The sequence below is a fragment of the Lipomyces chichibuensis genome, assembly GCF_038497645.1.
Source record: "Lipomyces chichibuensis strain CBS 12929 unplaced genomic scaffold V1513scaffold_1, whole genome shotgun sequence".
NCBI classification, from domain to species: domain Eukaryota; kingdom Fungi; phylum Ascomycota; class Lipomycetes; order Lipomycetales; family Lipomycetaceae; genus Lipomyces; species Lipomyces chichibuensis.
The window spans coordinates 236,424-257,036 of NW_027117453.1; the positions used below are offsets into that span (position 1 = coordinate 236,424).

Consider the following 20,613-nt stretch of genomic DNA (forward strand, 5'->3'; position numbering starts at 1 on the left):
CGCATTGGGTGATAACGCTGTATGCATGCGAGCCCAGCGATTTTCACCAATTTGAAACTTTGCCGTATTGGGCACATCCAGCATCAGTGACTTGGCCATCTACCCCATTCTCAGCCCCAACCGCTTCACCTAGCAACTAGATTTCCTCTGTTCGACTTAATGTGCTGCAAAATATTCGCCATAACATTCTTCTCAAGTTTTAAATCCATAATCTGTCGCTTAATCTTCCCCTCCTCGACTTCAATCTCCCTTATTCTCTTCTTATGTAACATATCATGCTCTTCTTGTAATGCTCGCTTCTTTTCCTGCACTCTAGCTACCGAAGAAACTTGTGGTCGTGGCTCTGTAGACGATACGTCTGATATCGACAGCGTTGCGGCCTGCTGTGGCGATTGCGATCGAATATTCTTAATTATGGCCTGCTTTACAGCCTCATCAATCGGCGTGGCAATTGTCATATTGTGTGCTTCCGAAAATATATATCTCTGGCTCTCAGTAAGCAAAGACCAAAAATTGTGGCATGTCTGGTGGCGATTGATAACTTGGTCAGTCGATCGATTGGAGATTCAAAATAAAGTTTGGAGGTGAGAGCGATGTAAAACATCTCACAACCGAGTGAGTTTAGGGCTAGTGGCCGTGTCGTTGGCATCAAAAACACATGCTCAGAATACTCCTCTGATTTTCCTGCGACCGGCGATTCCACTGTTATCAGGCGCGTGGCAAGTATAATAATGGTCAACAGACGTAATCTTGTCGCGAACGCGTATGCTCGTCTGCAAAGCGGTAACACAGTCGCGTCGGATGGGGATGTGACGAGGGAACAAATTCACGACGCGAAGGTTACTGCTGCAAACACAGAGGATACTGTCGATGACGCGTTCGCAATATACTCCTATTACATTTCCGGTTAGTATTGTGTCCATATGCTCGGTATCAGTGTAGGGCGTGCCAGTAGTAACTGTTGTTATGTAGTTACCGATCATCTTCCCAGTGACATCAGAAGATCGCTGAATTTGATGACTTCTCTAGCGCAGAAATATACGGGCAAGTCATACTTCGCAGATTTATTGTACGTCTATGCTAATAGACAATATTAGCTGCAGCAAACGACCTTGAATTGCTCACCGACGCGGTAAACGGCGACCAATACGGCACAATCAAGGAAACGTTCTCACGAATAAAAGATGTCGATACAACAACGATTCTGAGTGACCGTAGAGAATCTCTTCGTGAAGCAGTTAGAATGCTACAGGTGGTACGTCGATAAAATTGTTCTGGGCAAATTACTGGTTAACTTGATGTGTGATTCAGTTACGGCGGCATTACAAAAAGCTAGATACCGAGATCATTAAAATGGAGAAAGCAGCACAGGTTCCTATTACATCGAAAATAGTCTCGACAAAATCTTCTAAAGTTAAAGCAGGCACTTCTGCCGAGTTGTCGGAGGTTAACACATTGGATGGCGGTGTGACAGCAAGCTTCGATTCTCGTCACAAACAGTCTGCATATGTGAAAAAAATTGGGCGGGGGAAGCCGGTATCTGAAGCTCAAGCTACGTCGTCACTCAAGCCAGTTAAAAAGCTTCGACTTCAGGCTCCACGTCGACAACTAGGCGATTCTACGACAGATTCAAACAGAACACAGCAGCAGGAAGCTGAGACCTCATCATTATCTGCATTAAGACGGGCACGCCATGTGCAACCAGGTCAGCCACCGCCAGCCGTTTCCACACGTGAACGATTGAGGGAGAGTAAGCAACCACCGGCAGCTTTGAGAGAGTCAAGCCTAAACATTCGACATTCCCGACGTCGTCAACCAGAAAAGTTTGTTCCTGAATATCGAGGAAGTCCGAGACGTGAGCCACAGCACCGCCAGCGCAGAAAGGAAGAAACTGAGCAGGTCGTGAAAGAGTCTAAGCGAGGACTGAGAGTATCAACAAAGAGGGCCAGGAACATTACGGCTGAAAATCCTAGAGCAGTCTCGAGATTACCATTGAAGTCATCTATCAAGAAAGTTCCTGAGAGTATATTTACGGAGGTAAGAGCTTTGCGACATAGAGTCGGTGCCAGCTCCCCTCAGTCTCTGCCAAAAGATACTGTATTGTCAGGGCAGCATTTGAAGAGACCGTCACAAAAACCTTCGGGTGCAGAGAAACGCAAGGACGTCAGGCAGGCTATCATAGATGAGCTATATAAGAAGAAACGGGGACAGCAAGACTCTCTGAAGCGCAAGGCTGAGAAAGAGTTTGAAGAACAGGAAAAGTTCAAAAGGCTGAAGTCGCGTCAGAAGACGTATTGCATATGCGATGATGTCTCGTATGGAGATATGATTGCCTGCGATGATAAGGTATATTCGAATGGCGACGGGATCAAAATTATGGATTTTGAGCTAATTTGGTTTAGAATTGCAAAATCGAATGGTATCATTTGGGTTGCGTAAATATGAAAAGACCGCCGAAAGGAGAATGGATATGTCCGTTATGCACGGAGCGAAAAAGAAACCAACACAAGCGCGGAGCTCGTTCGGCGTGGTAGGCGCGAATAACCTATGTATATTAGTGAATTGGTATTGAACTGAGGTATATGTATCTGTAGGTGGACAAGGTTGTACTTATAGCAAAATCTATTGTAACATCACTATAATATACGGATTGTCAAATTACAGGCTCACACGTGATACAAAACCTCGTCATGGCACTTGCCAGCGCTTAGTCGGACTCCGATCCGGAATCTGTCAATCCGCCTATCAGTCAAGCTTCAAAATCGTGTTAACAGCATTGGGTCTTACCTTCGACGTCCTGTTCCTCCTCCTGATCCTCGGCGGTATTTCCCATCAATATTGCCATCTCTGCACCTTGTAGTATTTTCCGTAGTTCGGGATTCGTTGGCAAAACAAGATCAATCGGCTTGTCTTTTTGCTTATTCCGTATTCTGCGTAGACAGTAAGTCCTAATCAATCGTTGCCGGCAGCACTGAGAGCTCAACTCTACGTACCTTGGATCAGAGCCAGCATCGATAAGCATCTCCACTATACGACGCCACCGTCAACAGCCGGCCAAGCTCCAAATTGCCACACAAATCATACCTATCGCAATTGCATGCTCCGGCTCCTCCTCAGCATACATCACCGCGAAATGCAGCGGCGTATTCCCCTCCATTATATTGATGGGATCAACCTCGACGCCCTCGACATCCAATAGTACATCCAAACATTCATCTAATATCGCAATTAGCCATTTTACACGGCCCGTCTTATCTGTGACAAAAACTTTTACCGGATCCATTTATCGCCGCGACATGTAACGGCGAATTCCCCAGCGAATCAAAAGAGGTATTTATGATCTCCGCAGCCCCAGGCTTCGCACGCCCGTCATCAGATATCCCCAACACCTCCTGTAGCAAATCAACATTATTTCTTCGTGAAGCCTCAATCAGCAACTCCGACGGCTTCGCGCCGTCAGTATCACCAAGCGTTGCGGACGTTGCATCTGACGGTGCGGGTGATCCGGTGTTCGAGAGGGGTAAGCTCGAGGATGATGAAGCCGGTGTAGACTTTTTGCTGGATAGCGATTTAAACATGAGTTTCGAACGCCGCGGCTTATGTCGTCAACTGAATCCGGGGCTAATAGGGGTAATCGGTAAGTGGTTGTGGTGAATATGATTAAGAGACATGCGTGGGAGGTTACGCGCGGCTAAGACGGAGCACAGAACACAGCCTTGTGCGGTTTTTAGCTCTCGGTCCTGTGCATACCTAAATTTGGCGGTCTTATTAGTCCACCGATATACATTACAATATTAAACAACTATTAATGATCACAGAAATGTGTATGTATTCATTAATCAGCAGCGCAGTACATTCCGCAACTAATCTGTCTCACTAGAGCACGACTGAAGTACGACTCGCGAAATACCGAACAACACCTTGGTACATAAAACACCATCTGTTGACGTAATTCCGTTCAATCCAGATCCACAAACCATCTCCCTCAACGAATACAACTGATAAATGTCAAAATCGTACTTGTATTATGTAAACGACACGCGCGCACCTTCCTGCTCAAAAACCGACCGGCAACCAATACATAAATACAACTGCCATCTCTCACAACAAAACTGTCTCCTCTCAGTACAGAATAAATTTTCGGCAATACAAAACGCACACCGTCTAACTCAAATAACTAGCTTAGAAATTAAAAAACAAAGCAAAGAATAACTTGGTGGCTATGGTACAGAATGACTTTGAAGAACAAATATGAAGTGATTGGTTGAGGAAACGCATGAATAAAGTGCCAAATCTTATAAGGAAGGAGATAATATGTACTCCATTATTACTTTGACGAAAAGCAATAACGCAAAGTAAAGAGAGATTAAGAATTTGAGCACACAAAAAGCCTAAAACAGATCAGCTCCATAAGCACGAATAAAGCGCTTACATATGTACGTACCTGATGATGAAGTTCAATGACAAAATAACACGCCCTAATTCACAAAATCCACACGCACAAAGCGCGTTCCAAAATGTACGCAGAGCAAAACCAGTGAGAAAAATCCGAAGCATATCTAAAACAATCTAATGCAATCATTCGACTAATGCTGTCGAACTTCAAATGCCCAACCTTCGATGTCAGTGCCTTGAGCACCAACTTCACGATCGATTCGCACGTTCTGCAGACCGGCAGCATCGGCAAGCCAATCATGGTTCGACATGCCGCCCGCGTCTGCTCTCTTTTCCGGATTTAGCTCCAGCATTGGAAGCATAAACTCCGAGACCCTCTGCGAGTCAAGCGTGTCGTGGTGATACTTATCGTGCAAGACGTCCGGTAGAGCCCAAGCGCGCAGCTTGTGAATATTCCGCAGTTCCCCCTTTCTATTGAAAAATTCCTGACTCCATTTTCCACCCATCGCGAGATGTCGCGGGAAGCGCCCAAGTAGCTCAATAATCTGAGCAGTATGGTCGTCGTCTTTGGAATACTTGCTGCCGTTTTGCGGATCAAACAAATAGTCACCTGTGATAAGTTCGAACACCATGCATGCCATTGACCAGATGTCGGTGCTAGCACCCCAACGTGCGCCTAGTATAACTTCAGGAGAACGGTACTGTCGAGTCTGGATATCATTTGTGAAGTGGTGGGAGACCCAGCAAGCATTACCGAGATCGGCGATCTTGACCTTGACAAGCTCATCCAACTGGGGCGTATGCATAGAGGATGACGACACTGCAGAGACATTCGAGCTTGATGATTCTTTCGACAGCGAGATTGTCGACATGCCGTCTTCAAGTGCCGCGGCGATCTTCTCCCTCTCCTTCTTCCTGGCATGATCCTCGTCATCGTTGCCATACATGTGACTGTGACTGCCTGCAGAACTCGAAATCTTCGGGTTTATCGGCGACATGACCAAGCTATCAAAGTACGAACCGCCATTATACGACGTAGCCAAAGGCGAGGGCAATGGCTGCGACCCAGTAATCAGTGTCTGTCGTCGCGACCGTCGTCCCACACGGTCACCACCATTCGCTTTATTCTGTCGTCGCCGTGCATGTTCTTCCTCCCGCTCTTTCCGCTTATTAGCTTCTTCCTGCTCAACTATCCTGACAATCTCCTCCACATCACCGATTTCGATCAACACGTTCTCAGGCTTCAGATCTGTGTGAATTATTCCGCATTCTCGGTGCATGTAGTCGAGACCTAGTAGCACCTGCTTCGTAATCTGCTTGACAAGTCCGATGGGCACGCCGCGATGGTGAAATCGTCGAATGAGACCAAGCAAATTCTCTCCCAAGACCTCAAACACCATGCAAACGTGCGTACCGTTAGGACCGACGTGTTCGAATGAATCTAATAGCGACACGACGTGTGCACGGCCGGGATGGGATGGGTTTGCGCTGACTATTTTCTCTAACAGCTTAATTTCATCAAGGGCAGTTTCAGTGTAGTGAGAGGCTGACCGGACGACCTTTAGCGCAACGTGCCGGTTTGTGACAAAGTCTCGGGCAAGCCAGACAGTGGAGAAATGGCCCCAGCCTAGCTTGCGAACGATCGTATATCTACCGTTTTTGAATGTCTCGCCGATGGCAACAGGGTGGTATCCGCCTTTGCAGTAATCTTCGACCGCTTCTTCGTCGTTGGTTGAAGCGGAATCGGACGACGTAGATGCATTGGATGAGACGGACACATCACGAGAGGATGTGCCCTTGTTGTTTGCTGGAATAGCACGAGTCCCGGAGGTTGACGGTGAAGTGGATGCAATAGAAACTGAGGAGTAGGAGGGTAAGATGGAAGTCGAAGTCATACCGGGCATCTGTAGCGGGGTCGCGAAAGGTCTCTGCATACCAGGGACTAGCGTAGGCGGCAGTCTATGGTTGTGGACAGCACTGTTGGATGAAGAGGATTGTTGCGTTGATGACGGCGCAGCCATAGATGAAGGCGGCGTCGCCGAGTTTGAGATTTGAAACCCAGCAGGATGTGCCATCATATCGGATGCTAGTAGTGACCTATGAGACTAGTGTGTAAGCTATAAATTTGATTCAGAAGAGTAGAGAGTGCACAATTGGCGGAGGCTGATAAAATGCGCCAATATGCTGCACATAATCGGACAAAACGAGCGATAATGACATACCGAAGACGTTGGGGGGCGGGGGAAGGATCGCAGTAGTTGCCAGGTTCCACGCTCGTGCAATTGGGTGTTGTGGTAATCGCAGCGGACGCCGAGTGGACGGAGACCGAGACGGAGGCGATGGCAAACGACGGAAGAAAAGATTGGCTGGGCTGGCGAGCGAGGGACTGCCGTGGAGGAAGATGAGTAGGCAGCTGCGCGGTGGTAGCGGTCGGGGCCGAGGCCATGAGCTGGCGATGTGAAGATCTAATATTCTATGGATGGCAGCGCGCAAGAAAAGTAAGTGAACAAGTCGAGTTTCGTGATGCTAGAAGCTGCGTGATGCTAGAAGCTGGCGGCGGGGTGGGAAGTTCGACTACGATGGCGTTCGAGTTCATCATTCTGCCAAAATAACGGGTCTGGCAAGAAGTACCGATGAAGCTAGGCAGAAATCTACTACTAGTCGCAAACACTTTTTGGGTGGAAAGTGGCGGACAATTAAATGGTAGATGTTCCTACCATTAGCAGGAACAGAAGAGGTTTAAAATTGTGGCGCAATTGACTAGTGCCGGCGCAGATATGCGGGAACTAAGGTCATCTTCATTGGTTGCTAGTCTGTTTGGACAACCAGTTATTGCGTTGTGCAAAGCATCTAGACGAATTGGATGAAATTAGATACTGTATTACAGAACAAATATATATTCTGGATAATAGTTAAATACACAAAATAACACAATAAAGAGTGAGTGCAATTATGGTGGGGACATATAACGGCACTGACATTATTACATCATATGTCTTGGAGTCCGGCATATGCAGTGTTATGTCTCGTAGATAGATAGCACCATAGATAGCATCATATTTCGCATTATCCAGGCGAACAGCCAACCAACAAGCTGCAGCCAGTGATATCACTAAATAATGCCCTATACTTCAATCATTCTACTGATCATATCTAGCGCGGCCATCGGTGATTTCGATATCGCTTAAAGTCCGATGCAACGGGGAGTGTCAATAAAGTTCTAAACCCCAACCCTCATTGTTAGGGTTCGTGGACGGCAGTAATTGTCTCGCTTGCGCGATGACTTCCTATACAAGGTCCCACTTGATTTTGACTAGGAAGTTGCTCCGGATGTTTTCTAGATGAACTCGTCGAACAATTGTTAAATACTGTTTTCATTGTCCGTTCTCGAATCGCCTCAATCGTCCGTAAGCTGCAGAATATAATAAGCGCAACCGGCGGTGTGTCAGTACGTATTGAGTTGTAATACTACAACGATTAATACTGACAGCATATTGCTGACTAAGCATCCAGATACAGCAAAAATGAAAAAAGGAATACGATGTTGACAGGACTCGAACCTGCAACCTCCGGAAGATGTCAAGGCATTCTTCACCGAAATCCGATGCGCTCACCATTGCGCCACAACACCGTCATATAATAACTGTAACTTGCGCCACTCCTTGGGCACAGAGTACAGGGTTAGGGTATACAATCACCATTAGCATAGATGGCACCAAATGCAGCAACAGATCGAGCAGAAATGTACTTGCAATGAAACCATTATGCCATAAGCACTACACAGAGCGGCAAATAAGTCTTAACATAAAAGCATATTATGTGCTTTAGTTTCGTAGACTCTATATAATTAAAAGACGACAAAAATTCGAATTATTTTCAGATAGGCATCTTTTTAAGTTCTTGGCTGCGGTAATTAACCTTCTTGGGAGACACGTTCTGTCCTTCATGGGGATCTGCAGTTGGGAGTTTGAATCATGACATATGACATATGACGTCGGTCGCCAGTCAGGCAAAATGCTCGCGCGAGATCAAACCGCGTTTTTTTTTTCTTGACCTGGACAATGTATATCACCCGTCAGACAACCGAAATCGCTAGAATTTTCTTATCTCGCGGAGGAGTTCGCACTGCGACCATTTTAGATTGGTATCAATTTGCAGTATAGAGATCAGTAAGATGCGAACTCTAGATCGACTTCTGATATTTTACCTCTTTTCATTCCTAACTATCGCGATTTCTATCACACTGACAGTCGCTTCTATCGCCACTCCCCACTGGCTAAATGCAAAATTCTACCCCGAAGACGAGAACGGAGAGCCATTCAGAATAACTTACGGCCTGCACGAGAAATGTTCATCGTGAGTTGATCAATAGGATGGATCTGACGTTGGAATACCTTTGCTGATTGGATCCACAGAGTAACACAATCATGCAGCCGATTCCCTGAGTTAGAATGCGTCAATGGGGATCGTGAATTCTGCAACATCTGGCGCACAACGTCGTTCATGATGTGGCTGTCGTTGGTCATCCTGGGCCCTACCGTCATCTCATACGTAACATTAATCTTCAGCTCAAGACAGAAGCGGGAATCCGGATGGCACATGATTTCGCTATTACTCTTTTTCATTGTCTGTGTCCAAATCATCGCCATGGCTGCCGTTGTGCATTTGCTGCGGACAGATCCGCATTTAAAGAATCAGAATTGGAAGTTAGGCTTGTCCTGGGGCGCCGCGACTGGATCATGGATTATCACTCTGGGGTTGTTAGTGTTGACGATTTTGGTTGGTTTGAAGACTGTTCAGCAGTATGCGTTACTCCCGACAAATGTCTCCAGACCTAGTGTTGACGCGCCAATGCGTCGTACCAGTACGTATTAGCCAATATGCACGAAATAGTCGGTATTATAAATATGTTGCCAAATATGATGTTGAACTGCTGAACGCGGAAATAATTTGAACCTAATTGTATGACAAGTGCACTCTGTATGGGTATAGCAGGATCACTTAATCAATCGATTCTCACTCGGTGTCAGGAGCAATGTAATTAATATTTATTGTCGTTTATCTATCGTTTTGTCGTCTTTCTATTCCGTCGCTTCTCATCATGACCATTAAGCGGAAGCAATAGCTCGTTCTCATCAATTTCGAAGGCGTAGTTTCTCTTAGGCTTCCGTTTATCTCGAACAAGATTAGGAGGTTCAGCCTCACTGTCATCGCTCTTGTCTTCCTGTCTATTTGAACCATGCCGATTGCTGGCGTTACTGAAGCTGCGGAACTCTGGGAACGTGGGCAGTAAACCCGGGTCCAAAGCTCTGGGCCTCTCTTCAAAGTATTCGTGCTGCAGTGCCTCCTTCGCAGTAATCCGTTTATCGGGGTCATACGTCAACAAATCGTTCACCAACTCAATCGTGGCTTTTGACTGGCCTCGTAATACTCTATCTAGCGTATTCGGTCGTAGGTCATGTAACCGAAAATTACGAGCTAGGGGAAGTGTCCTGAAACCAGGCCAAATCCGCTCATTTGGCGCGCCAAGTAGGTCGACGATTAAATCAATCTGCTGCTTCTCAGATTCACCAGGCAATAACGGTTTGCGACAAGTAAGCTCTCCCATAATGCACCCTGCAGACCAGAGGTCGACCGCAGACGTATAGTTTTTAGTGCCAAACAGAAGCTCTGGGCTGCGGTACCAAATAGTCACGACTCCCGGCGTCATAGGACGATCAGTGTGGGAGCGAGCTAGGCCAAAATCGGCTAAACTATGTTAGTCGACGAAATTTGCATCATATTAAACGATTAGAATGGCATACCGATTTTTAAAATACCTCGAGCTGTAAGAAGCAGATTCGACATTTTTATGTCCCTTGGTATATTTCTCTTAGCATTTTAGTCTTCAAGCCGCACAGTCCAAATGTCAGCTACCTGTGGATGATTCCACTCTTGTGGATATACTCTAGTCCTTCTAAAAGTTGTTTTATAAGACATTTTACTAACCGAAAGTTAGTCATTGGAGGAATGCGCTATATGAGAAATCATACCCTCACTGACAGAAAATTTCGCATGGGAATAGTCAATTAGATCTGCCAAATCCTGCAAAGGCGTCAACACCATTCACATTGTTTGTGTTTCATACATACATGTTCAGCATATTCCATAACCATGTATACCTCATCCAACTGCGTCTCGCCGACTGCGACTTCCAAAACTCGAATAACATTGCGGTGGCGCAGTGACTTCAGTAATGAGATTTCACGCAGCGCAGTGTTTGGTATACCATCGCGTTTCTCGTTTGCAAAGATTCGAACGGCTTTTAGTGCTACTATTTCATTTGTTCGTCGATCTTTGGCGCGGCTTGACAGAGTTAATAAGACATGTTCAATTATTCATTAGCCTGAACGTACTGAACGACTCCGTAAGCTATTGTCTGTTAACTCTTATTCTCGTCCTTCCTGCGGTTCCTAGCTAACTAAAATACCTACTTCCTTCGCCTAAGCGATTCAATTTGTCAAATTGGTTTACGGATATTGAAGAGCCTGTAAAAGTCCGTCATTGTAAATAGATGAACGAAATCCCTATCTAAAATTAGTGGCGTACCTAGAAAGCCTTTGTATAGCGAAACATTAATCGATTTGTTTGTTATCGTCATTAGATCCGGTATTGGTGACGGTATTACAACCTCCGTGGTCGTTCGTTTTGCTTCCTGTGCTGTTGAAGAGGACATGGCAGATTGCAGTATGGTTACATGAATACGTTGTTGATATGTGAAGACGAATTTAAGAGGCACTATGAAAGTGTCTATCAGAGAATCAAAATTCGGTAAGTTATGTCACGGGAGTTAAAACGGCGACTCGTCGTGCGGCTGAATCCTTCATGAAGAACCCAAATACGCGAATTCTTGGTTCTCGAAGCTCAATTATTATTTCATTCCAGATTGCCCGAATGACCTCATAATCGTTTGCACAGAGGTTGATCGCATTCAAAAGACTATTCGTGAATGCTTAGCGTCTATTGCTGCCACTTTTCTCGTCGGATCACACCGTTAATATCGATCTCACAATATACTATACTTTTACGAACAATGGAGCAACACACTATGTCTCACGCTCGTACACGTCAGCCTCGTACACCAGAATCAGCGGACGTCAAGCTCAGCAAGTCGCTATCATATATTCTTCGGCATGGACCAGCAAAAGAGAAGCTACCAATACAACCAGACGGATACATGAACGTCATGCAGCTATTGAACCACCCACGGCTTAAGGGCATCAAATTCGCAGACGTTCGGCGTGTTGTCGACTCGAATTCCAAGAATCGGTTTAAATTAGAGCATAGACGACTTGATGGTCAAGAAACCTTGAATCTAGATGATCCTACCGGTTGGTGGATCCGGGCCAATCAAGGACACTCGTTCGCAGTCACAGAACTCGAGCTGGAACCAATAACGGACCCGGAATCATGTCCAGTAGCGATCCACGGAACATACATGGAAGTATGGAATAAAGCTATAAAGAGTCAAGGGCTATCAAAGATGAAACGGAACCACATCCATTTGGCAGCTGGTCTTCCAGGAGAAACTCGCGTCATTAGCGGAATGCGGGCGAATTCGAATGTGTATATATACATCGACATGAAGAAGGCTATAGAAGACGGGATTAGGTTTTACAAGTCTGACAATGGGGTTATATTAACTGACGGGAAGGATGGCGTACTTCCCCCTCAATACTTTAGCAAGGTCGTGAACAAAAACGGTGACAGTCTGCTATAAGGTCATAAAAAAGACAAGCCATTGGGGTATGTAAGGGGCCTTGTTACGTTGTCTAACGAGGCAATCGCCACATATGTGGAGTAGAGAGAAAGAGTTTGCTATTTGAACGGACTCTAATATATTCTTGTGCTAATGAATGGTGCGATTCGTGCAGATAATCTAGCCCGTAAGCCGAAATAGTAGCTAATCTGAGTGCTGTCTTAGGTTAATTAAAAATAATGCGTAGGTATGACCGTTATCTATTGCATAACCGAATACGGCGCGAATACGGCTGCCCGAGGACTGTACAGGCCCTAACCCAAAGTGCAAATTGTCAACGAGCGTCGATGAACACGAATACGACTTCCCCTGGTCTTTTTTATCAGCAGTAAATATTGATTGTCGAAATCAGCCTCCTGCCTCTAATATAAGTAAAGAACAGCAGTCAATTGAGTCTACTCGATTGATATCTACCAGTTCTGTTTAGTGCGATGTCTGCAGTCGAGACTTCCGAGCCACTGTTGGACCAATCTGAGGTTTTGTCCGCAGGGGAGACTCCACCTGTCGAAGTAGGGCGAGAGCTGAATCCCAAGACCACTAACGAAGATTTCAGTGGTGTTCCTGGAGCGCTCGGAATTACAATTGGACTTCCGACTTTAATATACGTTTTGTATTATGCTCTGGATGCAGTGCCTGGAGCGAAGGCGATTGACCTCTGCGCATTGGAAGGCTATCTTTTATGGTTCTTCGGGCTGGTCGGATTGTTCTATATCGTCCCTGGCCGAGTAGTGGACGGCACTACTTTACGTGATGGCACACACTTGAAGTACAAGATGAACTGTGCGTGAAATGTGTTGCGAAAGTCAAAGCATGAGCTTCCTTTAACAATTCTTCTAGCCCTCAACTGTTTCCTGGTCGTGCTTGCTGTTTTGATTGCTCGGGGTTTTATCACCCACGGCGAGCTTCCAGAGCTCGTATTCGTTGCTGACCACCTTTTGGGTCTTATCACCGCTTCTATCGGGTTCTCCTTCGTGTTGGCCTTCTTTGTCTACTTGAAGTCCTTTGGTAATCCCAAGACTATCCTGGCGTATGGAGGCAACACCGGAAAGCCAATCTTCGACTGGTTCATCGGTCGTGAGCTTAATCCCCGCATCGGCATGTTCGATATCAAGTTATTCTGCGAACTGCGGCCTGGCATGTTCTTATGGGCCATCATCAATGCTGCGGAAGCTCATCTCCAGTACAGAAAGTTCGGTTATATCTCCGACTCAATGATCCTTGCCAACGTTTTCCAGTTCATCTACATAATCGACAGTGCTATCCTTGAAGCCAAGAATCTTACCATGATTGACGTTACGACTGATGGCTTCGGATTCATGCTTGCCTTTGGCGACCTCGCGCTAGTGCCCTTCACGTATACACTTCAGACTAGATTTTTGGCTCAGCACCCTGTCAACCTGGGATGGCTTGGCATTGCTGGTGTTGTTGCCTTGAAGGCGATCGGATACTACATTTTCCGATCCTCCAACTCTGAGAAGAATGCATTCAGAAGTGGAGACCCCTCTGTTGCACGTAAGTTTACAATTTCTCCTTGGCACGTATGCAATTGAAGCTAACTTTTTCACAGATCTCAAGTATATTGAGACCAAGTCAGGGAGCAAACTGCTCATCAGCGGATGGTGGGGTATTACCCGACACATCAACTATTTTGGTGACTGGCTCATGTCGATTGCGTGGTGTGCGGTGACAGGTTTCAATACTCCCATTACGTATTACTACAGTCTTTATTTTGCAATTCTTTTGATTCACCGTGAGTCAAGAGATGAGGCTAAATGCAGCGAGAAGTATGGCGACGACTGGAAGGAGTACAAGCGGATTGTTCGATGGAAGATTATTCCTTACCTGTATTGATGGGCTTGTATTAGCATTGTCAGCTTCATGGTTTTGCAAACAATGAATGTAGTAGAAGAATCAGCCCAGTATCAATGCAGCAATCTAATAGAATGAGTAGACAATTCGATCAACAATTACCCAAAGAGGGAACTACTATCAATATCACTGTAACAGATCTTGGAAAACATTGCTGCTGTCTTCGCTCATATTAGAAGGCCCTGGAAGATTCGGGAGTGTTCTGGAGTTGGCTCCGGGGGGTCAGAACAGCGTTTCTGCCCCGCCGCACCAACGCCACCACATACTCAAATTTCGCTGTTTCATATAAATCGCATTTTCAAATGGCTAAATCAATGTGCACTAATACCATAAATGCATTGAAATTGTGCAGTATATGGCAAACATTGGCAGGCTTTGTTACCTCATGGAAATTTCCAGCGCATCGCTGACGCAGTGAAAAATCAAGAATTTGGGTAAAGTGAATAAAATCTTCACGATACTTCGAAAGCCAGACCTGAACAGAAAGAGCTACTTATCTACTCTTCTCTATAGATATCGGGTATTTCAGCAAGTGCACCTGTATATACGACAATTTACCAATTGTGTTTCTCGGTGTTTTGATTTTCTCTCGCATAGATTCATAGATCCCAATTTTTTTTTGCAACCAAATATATCGAACGCATACAATATGAGCGGATCAGTTGGCATTGATATTGGTAACGCAAACACTGTTGTTGCGGTATGCATTCGTCAATGATAATTAACATGTAAAGACATGATACTAATCTATGCATAGGTCGCCAGAAATAGAGGAATAGACGTCATTGTTAACGAGGTCTCGAACCGCTCGACCCCGTATGTATCTGTTCTATAGCCTGCTAGGCTAGTCAATGCTAATTCAACTACAGATCTCTGGTTGCGTTTGGCCCTAAAAGTCGTTTCATTGGTGAGAGTGCAAAGACTCAAGAGATCACCAACTTGAAGAACACAATCGGATCGCTGAAACGAATCGTCGGTCGCTCGCTATCTGACCCTGAAGTCCAGTACGAAAAGCAGTTCATTCCCGGTGAGCTTGTCGACATCAACGGCACAATTGGTGTGAAGGTCTGGTATCAAGGAGAACAGACTGCTTTCACCGCGACGCAGCTCATGGCGATGTATCTTTCTAAAGTCAAAGCGATCACGCAGGCCGAGATCAAGATGCCAGTCACAGACGTCGTACTTGCCGTTCCAGGATGGTACACAGATGCTCAGCGTAGGGCGCTCATTGACGCCGGCCATATTGCTAGCTTGAACCCAGTAAGACTAGTAAATGAGACCACTGCTGCTGCAATCTCATATGGTGTTTTCCGAACATTCCCTGAAGGCCAGACTAAGAATGTTGTATTTGTCGATATTGGTCACTCTTCTTACAACGTATCCGTTGTCGCTTTTAAACAGGGTGAGCTTAAGGTTCTTGCGTCCGCCTACGATGTTCACTTTGGTGGCCGTGAGTTTGATCATGCTCTCACAGAGTTCTTCGCCGAACAGTTCAAAGAGAAATACAAGATCGATGTCCACGAGAACCTCAAGGCATACTCGCGTGTGTTGACTCAGACCGAGCGTCTCAAGAAGATTTTATCGGCGAATGCCACTGCTCCATTGAACATTGAGTCTGTCATGAACGATGTTGATGTGTCTTCCGTGCTCAACCGAAGCGAGTTGGAGGAATTGGTCAAGCCCCTTCTCGATCGTCTCGTCGTTCCTCTCGAGACAGCTATCAAGGAATCGAAGCTTTCATTGGAGGAGATTGATTCTGTTGAGCTCATCGGTGGTTGTACTCGTGTCCCTGCCATCAAGGACACAATTTCCAAGTTTGTCGGCAAGCCGCTTTCTTTCACTCTTAACCAGGACGAAGCCATCGCTCGTGGATGTGCCTTTGTTTGCGCGTCCCATTCCCCTACTCTCCGAGTTCGGCCCTATAAGTTCGAAGATGTCAACCAGTACTCCGTCACCTTCCAGTGGGAGCCTGTTGAAGGCGAGGACCTGTCCGAATTAGAGGTCTTCCCTCACGGCAACGTTGTCCCCTCTACTAAGATCATTACACTCTTCCGCGACGATACTTTCGATATCGAAGCTCGGTATACCTACCCTGATGCACTTCCCGGCGCTGTGAACCCGTGGATTGGCAAGTGGACCATTAAGGGTGCTAAGCCTACTGAGAAGGGTGACGCTCCTGCTGTTAAGATCAGATTGAGAACCGACCACTCTGGTCTTGTTACTATTGACAGTGCATACACCGCTGTCGAGGAGATCGTTGATGAGCCTATTGAAGAGCCTAAGAAGGAGGGTGAAGAAGGCAAGGAATCGTCGCAGCCACCGAAAAGCCGATCTGTTAAGAAGTGGGTTCGAAAGGACACCCTTGCTATCATTCACGGTACTACTGCTCTCGACCAGTCCATCAAGCAGGGTCTTATCGAGAAGGAGAACCAGATGGTTGAAGATGACAAGCATGTGGCTGACACTGAGGACCGCAAAAATGCTCTTGAGGAGTACATCTATGACATGCGCGGAAAGATTGACGACAGGTATGCTGACTTCGCAAGCGAGGAGGAGAAGTCGAAGTTCAGGACTATGCTCGACGCCGCCGAGGACTGGCTTTACGACGAGGGTGAGGATGCCACCAAGTCACAATACATTGCCAAGTATGATGAACTTAACGCCGTCGGTGGGGTTATCAAGGGAAGATATTTCCAGGCTGAGCAGGAGAAGCGTGAAGCTGAGCAGCGAAAACGCGATGAGGAACAGCGACGAATCCAGGAGGAGAAGGAGGCGGCCGCAGCTGCAGCTTTCGCCGCTGCGCAGAAGGAGAAGGAGGAAAAGGAAGGCGAAGGCGAGGGCATGCAGGTGGATGGTGAGCCAACTGTGGAAGAGCCAGTTGTTGACTCGGAGATGAAGGATGTGGATTAAAATAATTTGAATTTTTTATTATAAATGGCATGTATTAATCCGTGTAATTTTCTGTTATACAATTTGTGTGTTGATCTTGGGAGGGATATATAGTAAGATGCTACATAATATCTATCTGCAGTGTTCATCAGTACGGCTAAATAATGGTCTAATTTCACACTCGACTGCTTGTACTCATAGGTAAAACATCAAATGCCTTAAACCCAACTATGTTCACTAAGAAATAAATCGTTATTGTACATGTCCGTCGATAGGTGCCCTTCGTGTCCAATTTTCATATAGTTTCCCTGAAGCACAGAAAGCTCATTACCGTAATTGCAAAAAACCTGCTCATTACCGTAATTGCAAAAAACCTGCATAAAGAATATTAGCATCTCGCCATTAAGATATTTTGTACTACATATGACACACGCAGGATGAACCGACAAGGACTTAAATTTGTCAGATAGGAGCGAAAGACTTGATGGATAGATTTTCAACATAGCAATTCAGTTGAACTATGCATTTGAGACTCATCATTAAAGTCCTGACGATTCCACCTGGTGATTGTCGACGGCGGAAACATACCTCATATGTTGCGATATTCAGTTCGCGATTAGTCGTTCGACAAAAAAAAAATATTTCATAAAGCCCCGGGAGGATCATTTGTAGTATGTGAATACAAGAACCCTAAGTTCTCAAGTTGGAGGTCCCATTTGTGCTGATTACAACCCTACAAGTTGTCGAAGAAATGTGGAGGCTGGGCCAAAAGGTGCCAAATTTCGCAAACCTCATCGCGGTATTATAATAATCATTACGCCTTGGAGTCGTACCATACGAGTATTTCATATAGAGAACTAGACTATTTCAGCACAATGACTACTCCTGTGGTCACTTATCCACTTCGGCAAGCTGCTATCGTGCGCAACACCAACGAGACCAAGATTCGACTTCAGATTTCGCTTGACGGCGGCGAGTTACCACCATTCGAGAACAAAGCAACTGAGACGACCGATAAGAGTGCCACGCCAAATGGTTTGTCCGAAAGCCCAAGCGGGAATACGAAAGTCGGAGAAGCCTCCCATGCTACACAAAGGTCTCAATCGCAGGAGATCGTTGTGAATACCGGCGTCGGTTTCTTCGACCATATGTTGCACGCTCTCGCCAAGCATGCGGGATGGAGTATGAATATCTATTGTGACGGCGATTTGCACAGTACGTCAACAAGTTTTGTATCTTGCGGAGTTGTAGGCACACAGACTAATAAATATATTTTAGTTGACGACCACCACACCACCGAGGATTGCGCAATTGCAATCGGATTGGCATTCAAGCAAGCTCTTGGTAAAATTGCTGGTGTCAAGCGATTTGGAACTGCGTATGCTCCTCTAGATGAAGCGTTGTCGCGTGTGGTTGTCGATCTGTCATCTCGGCCCTATGCCACCATCGACCTCGGCTTGAAGCGCGAGAAGGTTGGCGACTTGTCGTGTGAGATGTTGCCTCATGTCCTGAGGAGCTTTGCGCAGGGAGCGGGGATTACAATCCATGTAGACTGTTTACGGGGAGAGAACGATCATCATCGGGCTGAAAGTGCTTTTAAGGCTCTGGCACTGGCGCTCAAGGAGGCAACTTCGCGGACTGGAGGAAATGAGGTGCCTAGTACAAAAGGAGTTTTGTAGAACGAATTGTACTTTTGATGCTCTGAATATGCAGTATAATTTTGTAATTTTACAGTAAATGGCACGTTAAATTCGTGTAATCATGGTGGAGATCAATCTCAGATTGTCCGAGATTGAGCCGCACGACAGATTTACTACAAGTTTTCTTGTTTGATGGTTGTGTATATCTCTATATAGATATATATACAAACATAGAACGCCATTACTTATCACATTCCATGCAGAACCAAATTCAGAAAACACCCTTTTCGATGCGATGAATTTTAATTTTGTCCGGGTATCGAAGCGGACATATATACGAGCCCCGACATCCACAGCATTCACGAACTCGAATTTCCGACGACGACTACGTTTACAAGACACTATTGTACGGCAGTGTAGCACCAATGGAAACGGGCTACCAGGGCCAGATGATTTGGAAGCCTCGCAAAGCGATCGACCGTCTGTACGGAAGATGATCGAAGTGCTCATGTCTCATCGCACATCTCACAGTGCAGAGTCAAGCCAACCACCGAGATCTCTGCTTGCCATAAGTAGTGATCCCAAAACCTCTCCGACAATTGAGTTTAATATTGCTGACAATGACTTGTTCTACGATCCTGCGGTTTTTTCCATCATATTAGATCGAATGTTCTCTAGAGGTCATGTATTGGACATACAAATCGGCACTGGTCGAGGAATATTTGACGCTCTGTCCACTTCTGGATTGCCAAATACTGAGAAATTACGAGTGGACAATTATGACATTGGGCGGGATTTAATTGAGCATATGGTGAACCTCTACGGAAATAACTACCGCTCGAATGTGATGCAGCCGAGCCCAGCAATGCTCAATCGAATTACAGATCAAATCCAGATGCAGCCTTTCGAGAACCAATTAAACGCTATAAGCTTTACATCATGCTTTCATTATTTCGCTAATCTAGAGCACTTGCGGTGGATTCATAGTATGCTACGGCATAAAGGCTACGCAGTGTTTTATTGGTTATATGATCCTCTGCTCCATCAGCCCCCCGAAACCCCTATAATGCCACGGTTTAGCCGTACAGGAAGGAAGATTCCCGGGGTAAAATATCCACCAGGGTCAAAAATTGTGGAAAGACTTAGAGAGCTGAAAACTACTCTGCGACGAAGATTGCAAAATATTTCAGATGCTGAACGGGCTGCATTAGATGAGCGGTTGCTGCAGATCACACGTGAATTTGGAGAGGCTTACGGGACAAAGCCAAATTCAAAATTCGCTCTACAGGCGTTGATGAGAATCCAGCTTCAGTTGGGTGATCTTGAGAAGCAGACGGTTCGCAAGTCAATGATGGAAAGTGCCGTGAATTCTGGGAACGAGTTGGCGCCGGATGACGCTGATGTCAAGCCAGGTGTATGGCAAGTTCGAATGGCAGAGACACTTGGAAAGTATAGAGCGCGTTTTCTTCCGTCAGTTTCGGAAGGAAACTGGATGAGCTTATTGTATAACATGGAGCACCTATGGGAGTTATCTGGTCTATTTAGGATGCCTCCAGAAAGTCACAGCAGAACTTTCAGTATGAGAGTTGATTTAAGAAGTATACTGCGTATGTGGAAAGAGGATCCAAACTTTTGGCATTTAGATCGTCATGCGGAAGACAGCATGCTTGAGGAGCTGAGAAACGTACTCGAGGATTGTATTCAGGATGAAGATTTGGATGAATATGGCAGGGTGAACATGGTCTTTGGGTCGCATATGACTTGGCTGAAAAAGATTTAGGAAAATATTTGACCCTGCCTTCAGTAACTATGTATATAGGTTTAGAATTTATTGTATTATAGCTTGCAATGTTACATGCTATGCCTCGGTAATTACTTAACTATTAATCGTAAACATAAAACATTAAATAATATTGGACGTGAATTGTAAGAGGATATTTTGCCTCGACGCTCGGGAATGATAATTACTGACATACGTAGTTCCTTTCCCAGTATGGTCGGTCTAAACAAAATCTCGTATTT

General features: G+C 45.7%; 10 protein-coding genes and 1 non-coding gene across 11 annotated transcripts; 7 read left to right on the forward strand and 4 right to left on the reverse strand.

Annotated features, from left to right (window-relative positions):
• Positions 1 to 649: 649 nt before the first annotated feature.
• Positions 650 to 2,661, forward strand: V1513DRAFT_434902 (uncharacterized protein). Its single transcript, XM_066896528.1, has 5 exons — positions 650 to 906; positions 973 to 1,044; positions 1,098 to 1,255; positions 1,312 to 2,346; positions 2,403 to 2,661. Exons 1-5 carry the CDS (start codon positions 732 to 734, stop codon positions 2,532 to 2,534), a joined length of 1,572 nt encoding a protein of 523 aa, XP_066756441.1. The 5' UTR covers positions 650 to 731; the 3' UTR covers positions 2,535 to 2,661.
• V1513DRAFT_434906 (uncharacterized protein) lies at positions 2,599 to 3,750 on the reverse strand. The gene is made up of 5 exons (XM_066896529.1): positions 3,275 to 3,750; positions 3,085 to 3,216; positions 2,994 to 3,027; positions 2,788 to 2,930; positions 2,599 to 2,730 (listed from the first exon to the last, which is right to left on the reverse strand). The coding sequence occupies exons 1-5, from the start codon at positions 3,576 to 3,578 to the stop codon at positions 2,708 to 2,710; spliced, it is 636 nt and encodes a 211-aa protein (XP_066756442.1). The 5' UTR covers positions 3,579 to 3,750; the 3' UTR covers positions 2,599 to 2,707.
• An 836-nt stretch (positions 3,751 to 4,586) lies between these two features.
• Positions 4,587 to 6,841, reverse strand: V1513DRAFT_422220 (kinase-like domain-containing protein; the record flags this gene model as incomplete). Its single annotated transcript, XM_066895971.1, has 2 exons — positions 4,587 to 6,492; positions 6,618 to 6,841. 2 exons carry the CDS (start codon positions 6,839 to 6,841, stop codon positions 4,587 to 4,589), a joined length of 2,130 nt encoding a protein of 709 aa, XP_066756443.1.
• A 1,093-nt stretch (positions 6,842 to 7,934) lies between these two features.
• Positions 7,935 to 8,026, reverse strand: V1513DRAFT_t6. Its single transcript has one exon. It is a non-coding gene; the product is annotated as a tRNA-Arg (tRNA).
• Positions 8,027 to 8,153: 127 nt separating this feature from the next.
• On the forward strand, positions 8,154 to 9,490 carry V1513DRAFT_434913 (uncharacterized protein). The gene is made up of 2 exons (XM_066896530.1): positions 8,154 to 8,751; positions 8,811 to 9,490. The coding sequence occupies exons 1-2, from the start codon at positions 8,570 to 8,572 to the stop codon at positions 9,268 to 9,270; spliced, it is 642 nt and encodes a 213-aa protein (XP_066756444.1). The 5' UTR covers positions 8,154 to 8,569; the 3' UTR covers positions 9,271 to 9,490.
• On the reverse strand, positions 9,458 to 11,035 carry V1513DRAFT_372608 (kinase-like domain-containing protein; the record flags this gene model as incomplete). Its single annotated transcript, XM_066894782.1, has 8 exons — positions 9,458 to 10,143; positions 10,200 to 10,252; positions 10,312 to 10,378; positions 10,428 to 10,479; positions 10,527 to 10,740; positions 10,791 to 10,806; positions 10,869 to 10,922; positions 10,984 to 11,035. The coding sequence occupies 8 exons, from the start codon at positions 11,033 to 11,035 to the stop codon at positions 9,458 to 9,460; spliced, it is 1,194 nt and encodes a 397-aa protein (XP_066756445.1).
• A 252-nt stretch (positions 11,036 to 11,287) lies between these two features.
• On the forward strand, positions 11,288 to 12,291 carry V1513DRAFT_434920 (KptA family-domain-containing protein). The gene has a single exon (XM_066896531.1). It carries the CDS (start codon positions 11,384 to 11,386, stop codon positions 12,152 to 12,154), a length of 771 nt encoding a protein of 256 aa, XP_066756446.1. The 5' UTR covers positions 11,288 to 11,383; the 3' UTR covers positions 12,155 to 12,291.
• A 223-nt stretch (positions 12,292 to 12,514) lies between these two features.
• On the forward strand, positions 12,515 to 14,155 carry V1513DRAFT_476574 (ergosterol biosynthesis ERG4/ERG24). The gene is made up of 3 exons (XM_066900208.1): positions 12,515 to 12,973; positions 13,031 to 13,705; positions 13,761 to 14,155. The coding sequence occupies exons 1-3, from the start codon at positions 12,625 to 12,627 to the stop codon at positions 14,042 to 14,044; spliced, it is 1,308 nt and encodes a 435-aa protein (XP_066756447.1). The 5' UTR covers positions 12,515 to 12,624; the 3' UTR covers positions 14,045 to 14,155.
• A 343-nt stretch (positions 14,156 to 14,498) lies between these two features.
• On the forward strand, positions 14,499 to 17,153 carry V1513DRAFT_434926 (heat shock protein 70 family). Its single transcript, XM_066896532.1, has 3 exons — positions 14,499 to 14,762; positions 14,820 to 14,878; positions 14,932 to 17,153. The coding sequence occupies exons 1-3, from the start codon at positions 14,712 to 14,714 to the stop codon at positions 16,970 to 16,972; spliced, it is 2,151 nt and encodes a 716-aa protein (XP_066756448.1). The 5' UTR covers positions 14,499 to 14,711; the 3' UTR covers positions 16,973 to 17,153.
• Positions 17,154 to 17,719: 566 nt separating this feature from the next.
• On the forward strand, positions 17,720 to 18,791 carry V1513DRAFT_476576 (Imidazoleglycerol-phosphate dehydratase-domain-containing protein). Its single transcript, XM_066900209.1, has 2 exons — positions 17,720 to 18,166; positions 18,230 to 18,791. The coding sequence occupies exons 1-2, from the start codon at positions 17,827 to 17,829 to the stop codon at positions 18,628 to 18,630; spliced, it is 741 nt and encodes a 246-aa protein (XP_066756449.1). The 5' UTR covers positions 17,720 to 17,826; the 3' UTR covers positions 18,631 to 18,791.
• V1513DRAFT_434931 (uncharacterized protein) lies at positions 18,792 to 20,463 on the forward strand. Its single transcript, XM_066896533.1, has one exon. The coding sequence runs from the start codon at positions 18,887 to 18,889 to the stop codon at positions 20,369 to 20,371; it is 1,485 nt and encodes a 494-aa protein (XP_066756450.1). The 5' UTR covers positions 18,792 to 18,886; the 3' UTR covers positions 20,372 to 20,463.
• Positions 20,464 to 20,613: the final 150 nt, after the last annotated feature.

Coding starts and splice junctions, on each gene's coding strand:
- V1513DRAFT_434902 (XM_066896528.1), top strand. CDS start 732: ATGGTCAACAGACGTAATCTTGTCGCGAACGCGTATGCTCGTCTGCAA. Junction 907..972: donor ATACTCCTATTACATTTCCG/GTTAGTATTGTG, acceptor GTTGTTATGTAG/TTACCGATCATCTTCCCAGT. Junction 1,256..1,311: donor CAGTTAGAATGCTACAGGTG/GTACGTCGATAA, acceptor TGTGTGATTCAG/TTACGGCGGCATTACAAAAA.
- V1513DRAFT_434906 (XM_066896529.1), bottom strand. CDS start 3,578: ATGTTTAAATCGCTATCCAGCAAAAAGTCTACACCGGCTTCATCATCC. Junction 3,217..3,274: donor CGCGGCGATAAATGGATCCG/GTAAAAGTTTTT, acceptor TTGCGATATTAG/ATGAATGTTTGGATGTACTA. Junction 2,731..2,787: donor GGAGGAACAGGACGTCGAAG/GTAAGACCCAAT, acceptor GCGGATTGACAG/ATTCCGGATCGGAGTCCGAC.
- V1513DRAFT_434913 (XM_066896530.1), top strand. CDS start 8,570: ATGCGAACTCTAGATCGACTTCTGATATTTTACCTCTTTTCATTCCTA. Junction 8,752..8,810: donor CTGCACGAGAAATGTTCATC/GTGAGTTGATCA, acceptor TTGGATCCACAG/AGTAACACAATCATGCAGCC.
- V1513DRAFT_434920 (XM_066896531.1), top strand. CDS start 11,384: ATGCTTAGCGTCTATTGCTGCCACTTTTCTCGTCGGATCACACCGTTA.
- V1513DRAFT_476574 (XM_066900208.1), top strand. CDS start 12,625: ATGTCTGCAGTCGAGACTTCCGAGCCACTGTTGGACCAATCTGAGGTT. Junction 12,974..13,030: donor CTTGAAGTACAAGATGAACT/GTGCGTGAAATG, acceptor CAATTCTTCTAG/CCCTCAACTGTTTCCTGGTC. Junction 13,706..13,760: donor TGGAGACCCCTCTGTTGCAC/GTAAGTTTACAA, acceptor ACTTTTTCACAG/ATCTCAAGTATATTGAGACC.
- V1513DRAFT_434926 (XM_066896532.1), top strand. CDS start 14,712: ATGAGCGGATCAGTTGGCATTGATATTGGTAACGCAAACACTGTTGTT. Junction 14,763..14,819: donor ACGCAAACACTGTTGTTGCG/GTATGCATTCGT, acceptor ATCTATGCATAG/GTCGCCAGAAATAGAGGAAT. Junction 14,879..14,931: donor GTCTCGAACCGCTCGACCCC/GTATGTATCTGT, acceptor ATTCAACTACAG/ATCTCTGGTTGCGTTTGGCC.
- V1513DRAFT_476576 (XM_066900209.1), top strand. CDS start 17,827: ATGACTACTCCTGTGGTCACTTATCCACTTCGGCAAGCTGCTATCGTG. Junction 18,167..18,229: donor TTGTGACGGCGATTTGCACA/GTACGTCAACAA, acceptor AATATATTTTAG/TTGACGACCACCACACCACC.
- V1513DRAFT_434931 (XM_066896533.1), top strand. CDS start 18,887: ATGAATTTTAATTTTGTCCGGGTATCGAAGCGGACATATATACGAGCC.